This window comes from Chaetodon trifascialis, chromosome 16, assembly GCF_039877785.1.
Source record: "Chaetodon trifascialis isolate fChaTrf1 chromosome 16, fChaTrf1.hap1, whole genome shotgun sequence".
Taxonomy (NCBI): domain Eukaryota; kingdom Metazoa; phylum Chordata; class Actinopteri; order Chaetodontiformes; family Chaetodontidae; genus Chaetodon; species Chaetodon trifascialis.
This window is the reverse complement of record NC_092071.1, coordinates 22047830-22057598: the sequence shown is the minus strand read 5'-3', so window position 1 is coordinate 22057598 and position 9769 is coordinate 22047830. Positions and strand designations below refer to the sequence as shown.

Genomic DNA, 9769 nt, shown 5'->3' with positions numbered 1-9769 from the left:
CTCAGAATGCAATTGCTGTGGCTTTCTTGGCTTTGTTCCGTTCTAGTTCACTTTTAACTACATGTCATAACCCCACTGAATGAAAAGTGTATCCACATCATGATGCTTCAACCACCATATTTCACAGCAGCTGAAAGGGTGTTCTTTGTTTTTGCATCACACGCTGCTTTGAATTTTGCCTTATGATTTCGAAACAATGATGTTAGTCTTTGCTGCACTCTGAGGAAACAGAAAACCCAAACACTAAACACTAGGGGGAGTTGAAAAGTTGTCTGGTTCCTCTTTAAGTAACAAGGAATTTCATCCACAAATCTTTTCAATATTCAAATAACACAATCAAGAGAGATTGATATTCACAGTGGCCGAGAGAGCTCAACACACTGCAGTTTAAAAAAACACTTGCAAATAGACAAAACACAAGCAAATTAAGAAAACAGCTTCATCAATTTCACAACACGGTTGCTGCAAACGCACTACTCATGCTCACAAGATAACCAAATAGAGAAATGAGCTGTAAATACTCAAAACATGACCAAATACAGAAACAGACTGCAAATGCTCACAACAGCAAGCGTCCTCCAGCTGCGGTCATCACTTTTTTGTGTCTGTGAAACAGATTGTTGTTGTCTGTGGTACTTGTAGTGCGTTTCTGCGTTTGGTTGTGTTGTGAGTATTTGCAGTGCTTAAGTTTTCACTCTGTTTCCATTACAAACACATGCCAAGATATCTCTCTAAATTTCAATTTTAGTTCCCTCTTTTTTGTGGTACAGATATACTGACAAAAACAAACAAACAAACAAACAAACAAACAAACAAAAAAATGACGGGAAAAAGATGGAAATTGCCTGAGCATTGCATGATAAAACATTCACATCTGTTCATTAGTCTTTCAGGAGTCTTCATCCTTTGGCTGTGCACTTTGTAGCTCCTGGATCAGCGCTGGAAGAGACACAGAGAAATATATGAACACAAAATCATTCTTTGACTATTAATGCTCTATAATCTAGCATCTAGGTAAATTGACATAATGCTAGCGGACGGCGTACAGGTTAGAACTCACCTTTGATAATCTCGTCCTTCACTTTTTGAAGTTCTTTTTTCACCTCTTCAATAATTTCCTTCAAACACACAGATACATGTCTTCTTACTGAATGAATCCTACATCACTATCAAAATCAGTATCTCAGTAAGCAGCCTTTAAGCTCTGTGTGGTAAAATGACACCGTAGTGGCATTCTGGATAGAAAGTTATTACTTTGCAAATGCAGTCTGTTGTACTTTTGATGATATTACTATCTAGTGCTTGCGAATTACAATGGATTGGGAAACGCATGCAACCAACCTGCTTGATTTGTTCCATGTAAGTATCACTTACTGCACCATCTGAGTTCTTTTTCACCACCTGTGTCCTAAAATAAAAAGATCCATGTTTACCCTGAGACAAAACAGACTCAAGGAAGTCTTTTCAAGAGAGAGTTGGCCAGGAGACGCAGCACAATTAATTTCAAACAGAAACAACAAAAGCACTTCTTAAAAAAATCTTAGAAGAGTGAGAGAAACAGAACAGCAGCGATCAAGAACAGTAAATAGAACTACAGAAGCCATTCCTGAAGAAACTATGAATGCTGGATGTTGAAAAGCTGCCTTTAAAATGAATAATATCAATATGGTTTGAAAAATATGGTATATTTCAAAGTTTGTTTCAAATCTCATGTTAAACTGAATTACTTTGTATAAAGAAGCAGCTGAATGAGTCTGAAGATGGAGAAGTGCGAGTCTAATTAAGATTGGGATTTAAAAGTTGTATTAAACTTATTTTGTATGAAAGATGTGGAACATTATGAGGTTTGAATGACAGTATGAAAGTTGGAAAAGTGGGAAAGGGATGAAGGATGCAAAACATAATGGATGATTGGAGATGAACTGCATTGCTTCACTCATGGCTTGTGCATTATGTTGGTAAAATGAATGTTTTTTAATTTCACCTGCTGTCACTCTAGTGCCAAAATCAAACACTTAAAACATACTGAACTAAATTACACACATCTTACTGCCAAATTTCTACAGCATACCCAAATATTAGAACTAAATGAAATTTGGGTTTTTTTAGCAAACCGGGGAATAAAATATGAAGCATTCGTGTTTGTGTGAGTGTTTTAGACGTGCTGCTGGACAACGAGCAAACAAACTATTGTTTTTGTGGAGATTATTATGGTTGTGCTGCAAAAACACATTTTTCTGGGGTTCGAATAATCAAAAACTCATAAAATCCGATATGGGTCTCAGGTGTGGCTCAAGAGCACCCCTTATGACATGCTTTGCATATATGAAGCCTGATAGGCTAATCTCATGCCAACAGAAAATTAGCAATTTTGAATGTAGTCTTCATTTCTGTGAGTTTTAGCTGTACTTTAACCAGATTGACAATCGAAAGACTCTGCAATGCTAAACTGTAAAGCTTCTGAGTTTTCATTGAACAGTGTGTTCATGGTGTGGTGTTGAATTTCTGTCTTGCCATGAAACAGGAAGTTATTGTAATTTGAGTGCACATGGTCAAATCTGCCCCAAACTTCACTTTGTTGATAAGGGTCCCGCCGTGAAGACATCTATAGGCCAATATTGAATCATGGTCATAGCACCACCTACTGGCAACAGGAAGTTACAGGCAGTCTCCTCTTTCAAATTGCTCTTTTGTTGTTGTTAACCACCTCAGATCCAGCTCATTATGTGGTCAGCAATGTCTTAAAGAGATACTTACAAGTTGACTATTTTACTGGATTTCTAGTTTTATGTATCATGAAAATTATCCGTTGAACGTTTAATTTACAACTTTAGTACTTTAACAAGCCACAAAGGCAGAAATTAATAAGAAAAAGTTAGTATTTTAAGCAGCACTCCTAAAATTAGCTTTTTCAGCAACACATCATGTATCGCCACAGAAGGGTGCTCTCCAAGCTGCAGTACAGTGTGATACTAGGTAGTAATAAGACTGGGGAGTGGTCATCATTTATTTTTAGAATTTACATTTTCTTTCACTCGTTCTGTTTTTGTGATTTGTTACATTTGATCATTGTGAATAATTGTGTTTGTGCAGGTTGCACATATTCCAGCCTGTCAGGCCTTAAAATCCATTTCTTAGTAGGAAAAGAAGCACCTCATGTTCATGCAGGTGAACGTACATCAGTACTGCCTCTGTAGCACAGTTGTGTGTCGGCTCATTTTAGGCAGGAGGGTTGTGTTTTTTGGGATATGATGTACAGGATGAACTGCGGAGTCAAAATTCACTGCACCACCTACTGGCAACAGGAAGTAAGTCTAGGTGATAATCAGCATTTGATTTACATGGTGTGGTGTACATTTGATATACTGGACAGCTGGGAAATGACTTGCATTGCTTCATTAGCAATGGCAGAGAGCTAAACAGCTTTGCTTGATTAATATTCGGGAGCTAAACTGCTAGCAGTAAGTAATTACTAATTTACAGCAACTTGCACAACATTGGCAGCCACTTCCTCAAGTCTGCATAAAGACAGTTGAGCAAAGTTTCTTCAGCTGGTATAATTAAATACCTTTAAAGTGCCCAATTCCGCCACATTGACTGGAGTTCGTGGTGCAAGTTAAGCATTGACTGATATTATTTAAGTAATGTATTGCTTGAGAAGACAATGCTAATACTCATTACTGCTCTGACATTCAGACTACATGAAAACTCACCCACTTCATGCTTTTTCCTTGAAGAAAGAAGTCTAATGTATGCAGATGCATGGCAACATGTCGAAATGGTAACATGTTGAAACAGAAGACTGAAGGTCACCACAGTAGCTGAGAAAGACGTTTCAGTCTCTTACTATAATTATAAAGGTATCAGACAGAAACTACCAAAGGCTGAGTGCTTTATTTGTTGCAGTGAGTCATTTACAAGCCACACACCACTGACAAAAACAGCACAGAGCACGTTTCACTGGCTCATACTGCAGGCAGCAAAGAGAGCAGAGCAGAGCAGAGAGCACTGAGAAGATAGGAGAGAAGCTTGGCGTCAGGTGAGGGCAGAGGGCGGACTGATACCTGGACACAGAGGTAGTGGCAGAGTTAGAGGAGGTAGAAGTGGAGGAGCTGGAGTCCCTTTGATTGTTGGTTAAGGACTTGGACCTGTTCGGAAAAACATGCAGACCCCTTGAGGCAGATGCTGAGTGGGTTTTTAAATTTGGATAGATTGCTCAGAGATTGTTATTTAGCAGCAAATCTGACAGGCGTCTGTGGAACATATTGCAATGTCATGATCACTCATGTGGATTGTGAAGGCTTTGTGGATCAGGGTCTTACCTTGGCATGGTGCCAGAAGTTTCCTTGGGCTTCCCATTGATTTCTGGTGAAATATCATTGTATGTATTATTGAAATACATGGCCATAAATTCAACTTAAATGTTTTTACTAGTCTCTGTATGTTTTAGCATAAAATGTACTTCAGGTCTTCATACTGTGCTATGTTATGGTGTAAAGAATGAAGATGTGAATCTGAAATTTTAAACATTTGATATTCTAAAATTAAGCTAATGTTTTGGTGTTTGACCGAGAGCACATTGTCTTTTCTTATTAATTTGAAAATGTTTTTTCCCCAGTATTGTGTGCTATAGTGTGACAATAAGAAGCTACAAATACAGTGAAAACTCATTTACATAGCTGAATCACAGTTCACAGCATTACTTACCTTTTGGCCCTGAGAATTTTGATGGTGAGGAGTCCTCCTCCTCCTGTCGTAATGTACAAACATTCCAATGTTAGCATCCAGTCATATGATAAATCTTAATGGCCAATCTACAAATGTTACAGAATAATGAGAAGAAATCCAATAATAATGCAATCACTGGCATGAGACTTACATTGCGAGGTTCTACCTTTTTTGCAGCAGGATTATCAGCAGCTTTCCTCCTATTTGAAATAGTTGTATTATAGACATTCCCTAATATCAGCTCATTACAGACATATCTGTCTTATATGTCTCAAACTCATAACTTACCTCCTAGCAAGGATGGCACTCATTTCTCCCATAAGACCACCTCCTCCACCTCCACCAGATGAGGGTGCTGGTTTGGGGGGTGGTGCTTCTCCCTCATCCTGGACACAAAAAACACCTCCATTCACTATGTTCAAAGGAATTCAGTCTATTGGTCAGTTTGTCAGTCTGTCATTTATGAGAACACGGACATCAAATCATCCATTATTTATAGAGTAGAGTAGAGGTAAGGATGCACAGTTGTAATTGCGTTGGTGGAGTACACAAAGGAGATACGAACTTTACCTTGACTGTTTTACGCAGTTTGGCTCCCGCCAGAGCTGCAGCTAGATCACTTGACCCTCCACCTCCTCCACCTCCTCCACCACCTCTGCCTCCTTCAGCAGGGGGTGGAGGTGGTGCAGATGGGATCATGCCCCCAGGAGGAGGTGGTGGAGGTGCAGGTGGGCACCCTCCTGAGGAAGGCGGTGGGCCTGGAGGTGGTGGGGGTGCTGGTGTGCCAGCTGGTGGTGTTGGAGGAGCAGCAGGAGCAGCAGGAGCAGCAGGAGCAGCAGGAGGAGCAGGAGGGGCAGGAGGGGCAGATGCAGCAGCAGAGGCTTGCCTCTCTCTCTCCAGGCGCTCCTTCTCCTGCTGCTCCTGTCTCTGGCGTTCTTGTCTGGACAGAAATAGACAGATAATTCATAGTTTCGATATTCTGCTGTTCGTGGGAAAACCCTGCAGCTTTTTCCCACAGCTGACAAACATGTAACAGTGACAGGAAGGATTGGTTGAATAATTGATTAACCATTTAAGTCAGTTATGAAGCATAAAAGCCCAACAGGTTCTAGCTTCTTAAATGTCAAGATTGTCTTGTGATCAGTATTTGCATATTTGCATTGCATTGAAAAAAAATCCGAGAATGTCTGCTTGAGCTTTGGCAAATGGTGGAATTTTTCACTGTTTTCTGAAAATGTACAAAAATGTACAACAATGTATTGAAAAATCAATCAAGACAACAATCAATGACAGAAATAAACATTAGTTGCAGCCTTCATATCATTTAGAATGAATGGTACCTTCTCTTGTGTTCCAGCTCCTGTGCAGAGGGTTCATTCTGAGCTGGGCCTGAGCAAAAACATTGTCATTGAATGTAATTAGCAAGTGTTCTCGTTTGAAACCATACCACTTAAACTCATAGCAAGCAATAGATTCAAGAAGTGTTGGTGTCCAGAGAAAACCCACCTGAAAAATTGTGACACACATTTGTAGTATATTTTGTATTAGGTGATCTGAAGCGGATTAAATTTCATGTAAATCATTTTCTGAAAGTATGTTTGATTTTACTTTACAGTTATGACTGGGATGACTTACATTTTTCACTGATTGGAAACAACTGCTGACACACAATTAATTGATTGCAACTCTCAATATACTATAACGACAAAAAAATTACATTTATTATTTGTATCAGTAGTTACTGTACACTTCAAAAGACATGATCAGACTTTGATTTGGATTTATGCTTTAGACGTGACACTGTCACTATATACAGTACACTCTTGCATTGCTGTCTTTACCTGTGCCCACTGGTGCATTAAGCGCCTCTAATGCATGTGTCATGGAGTTGGCAAAAAGAGCAGCATCCTCTTTACTACCAAAGTTCAGCCCCCACACTTGTTTGGGATCGCGCCACTGGTGGAAGTTCGGTGTGGCTTGATTATACTTCATCCCTTTGACAATGGGACAATTGATGACCACCTGGTATGAACAGGATGGACAGGATAGTAAGCAAGTGAGTCCAAATGATAGTGATTCAAATTTTTTTTAACATTTGTGACTTTATATATGCTTGAATTGCATTAGACTGTAAAACAAAAGAGACAGAAACACAGAGAGACAGAGACAGAGACAGACAGACTGACTTTCTCAGTGATGAGTAATTGTTTAAACGTTCAGAGGGTGACTATTTATATTAGAGAGCTGCTGACATATTGTATTTCACAGACTAATAGCTGAAAATCATCAGCTCAAAAGAGAGCTGAGACTAAACTTCTCCAGTTTGAATCCAACAGTTTAATAGATGACAATTTTGAGCTTTGAGTGCAAGCGAAAATGAGTCTCTGGTGGTCAGAATTCACTAAACTTGAAATCTGCTCTAAGTACAGATGATTTAGCGACACTGCCAAACTACACTGTTTTTCATTCTAGTGTGTTCTGAGAAAAGAGAATTACAGGCAAATTAAATATTCATGCAGGTTGGTGTGTGTGACCTTCCACCGGAGAGACTGCACTATGTGTGAAGGTGATGTCTGTTCATGGTGGCTGTGTACACTTGTCTTTCACCTGCTGGTCGGCCTGCATTTTGCGGCCCACCACTCTGAAGGTGTTGGTCTTGGGGTTGTGATAGATCTGGACCCTGCTGAAAGAAGGAGTGTCGGATCCCGCTGGCACCCATCGCTTGCTGGTGTCATCATACATCATGACTGTCGCCCTCACCTGGCAGATACTGGACTCACTGTTGGAGGGAGAGATGATGAGATGCAGAGTATGAGAAAAGATCATAGAATGGAAGGAAACCGAGAGCGACTAAAGAACTGTAGAGTGTAAGATTTGTATGGTGTAGATATGGACACCTGGCTTTAAAGAGGCAGTCCATGAATAGTCATATTTTGTCTCTAGTTTTCACTGAGTGTTTCTTTAATGGACATCCCGTAGAGATTCATGGTCATCTGTCCATGGTATACTGTAAATGAACTGGTGGAGAGATCAGCTCTACCACAAACAAGAACATTGATACTGGCCATTCTTTGTGTCCAATTCCATCTTTTTAAATAATTATATGGTCATAGTAGGTCAGGCAAACAAAACAAAACAAAACAAAACAAAACAAAACAAAACAAAACAAAACAAAACAAAACAAAACAAAACAAAACAAAATATGGATATAAATCCCAGGAGACTGGTCTGAATAGACACTTGGAAAGCTTTTATTTGTCTGTTCAGGCGTAGATGCTGAAACTGCTCATGCTAACCAATCGTATTTCTGATGAACTGGACCCATAACACACAAGAAGGACGTGTCCAACATCATTGAATAATGTTGGGTTCAGTGTTCATATTGACAAATGCCACTCAGAGCCCTGTTCAGCACTGACTGTTTTCAAAAGATAACTCTTTCTCAATCAAATATGGATTGATACACGGTATGTCCCTATTGTGCTGTACTTGTCATAGACTAGACATGATTTATCAGAGGAAGTTTTCAGACCCTTTACTTAACTAAAAGCAAATATACACAATGAATAAAATAATAATGAATATTAAAAGTATTGTCTGTAAACAATTTAAAAATCAAAAGTCAGAGTACTCATTATGCTGATAAATTATGATGGTTGTCACTGATATTAATATAAGGAACAACATTTTAGTTTATTTTCAATGTAAAATGTATAATATTTCTCTCTGAAGTATCCTTAAGTACAAATATAAAGTAGCATGAAATACAAATACTCAAGGCTAGTACCTCCTAATTGTACTTTAGTAGAGATCTTCAGTAAATGTGCTTACATTCAACTGCTGTAAAATAACTAGACAAAGATGATTATTATAAATTATTTGTGGATTATATCATTAAAGGTCTTTCTGGGGTTGTACATAGACATTTGGTGTAGGATGTTTCATATGCAACTAGGCCTTTCATGTATCTCTATTGTATAATTTGTACTATAATAGCTTGAATGTTTTAAGGAAAAAATAAAGATACAGAAAATAGAGATGCATTTGCAGCACTATTGCGGTGACTTATTTCTGTGAGGCATTGTGATGGTGAATTATTTTCTACAGCTTGTTGCAAAGTCTGTAGCCTGTGGGAAATCTTTACTTCCTGCCAAAGAAACCTTTCATGTTTCAACCACTTCCTGTGCTCAAGTTTGCCTAATATGGACTACAGTTAGTCACCTGTCAGTGATATATGCTGATTTCTCCAAATGATTTGCCTTAAAATCTTTTTCAACTTTTAACAATATGCTCTGTCAACAGCAAATACAGATACTCCACCTCTAATATGTTCATTTTCTGTATGACAACTGTAAAAACACCTTCTGTAAGCTCCATACACTTGTGTACAGCAGGAAATGTAGTTAGAACTACCAAACTTGTTACACAAAGTCACATATAGTTGATAGGAAACATTGTTAGGCATTTTGTCAGTTATCCATGCATTCAGGACATTCAAAATGATTTAGGAGGGAAAAAAAACAGTTTTGAGAGGATCACTGAAACAGAAAATTACTCACCCCATTTTCCAGTCACAATCCAATGTCTTACTTGTTCTTTTTAACAGTCTGCTTCTTCTCCTCCTCCTGAATGGCGTTCTCCTCCGTCTCACTCGTATCTTTGTTGTCTATTCAATCAAACCTGCTGTCATTCTTGCCTGCGTACCTCCATCACTCTTATGACATTGTTTAACACCAGCCACTTGCACTTCTGCCTTTGTATTTTCATTTCCTAGACAGGTTTTTTTTTCTCTCTTCCTGTTCTCTTCTACTTACTCATTTAAATTTCACATTTTCACACCTCCCCCTTTTCCGTCTCCCTGAATAGCTCTGATTTCTGTCTGCTTTCTCTTTTCTTTCATGCAGGTCTGTTTATTTGGGGAGGGGGATAGTTTTTAGTTCAAGGGATGCCTGGCTGTACATCTCTCCTTTGTGAGTGTGTGTGTGTGTACTGGGGGGTGAAGGACAACAAAATTCACAACACTCGTACACTGATCATTAGT

At 38.8% G+C, this 9769-nt stretch overlaps 1 protein-coding gene across 2 annotated transcripts; it reads right to left on the bottom strand.

The window, feature by feature from the left end:
• Positions 1-347: 347 nt before the first annotated feature.
• LOC139344707 (vasodilator-stimulated phosphoprotein-like) lies at positions 348-9467 on the bottom strand. Of its 2 annotated transcripts, XM_070983056.1 has the most exons (13): positions 9288-9467; positions 7336-7507; positions 6570-6750; positions 6069-6117; positions 5299-5668; positions 5017-5114; positions 4880-4928; positions 4708-4750; positions 4323-4365; positions 4065-4148; positions 1342-1408; positions 1061-1118; positions 348-939 (listed from the first exon to the last, which is right to left on the bottom strand). In XM_070983056.1, the coding sequence occupies exons 1-13, from the start codon at positions 9290-9292 to the stop codon at positions 890-892; spliced, it is 1269 nt and encodes a 422-aa protein (XP_070839157.1). In that variant the 5' UTR covers positions 9293-9467; the 3' UTR covers positions 348-889. The 2 variants fall into 2 exon arrangements, with proteins under 2 accessions (XP_070839157.1, XP_070839158.1); XM_070983057.1 differs by lacking the exon at positions 9288-9467 and having other exon boundaries at positions 759-939; positions 4895-4928; positions 7336-7500.
• Positions 9468-9769: the final 302 nt, after the last annotated feature.

Coding starts and splice junctions, on each gene's coding strand:
- LOC139344707 (XM_070983056.1), bottom strand. Junction 6,118..6,569: donor TAATGCACCAGTGGGCACAG/GTAAAGACAGCA, acceptor GTTTTTGCTCAG/GCCCAGCTCAGAATGAACCC. Junction 5,115..5,298: donor AACTGCGTAAAACAGTCAAG/GTAAAGTTCGTA, acceptor TTTTGTGTCCAG/GATGAGGGAGAAGCACCACC.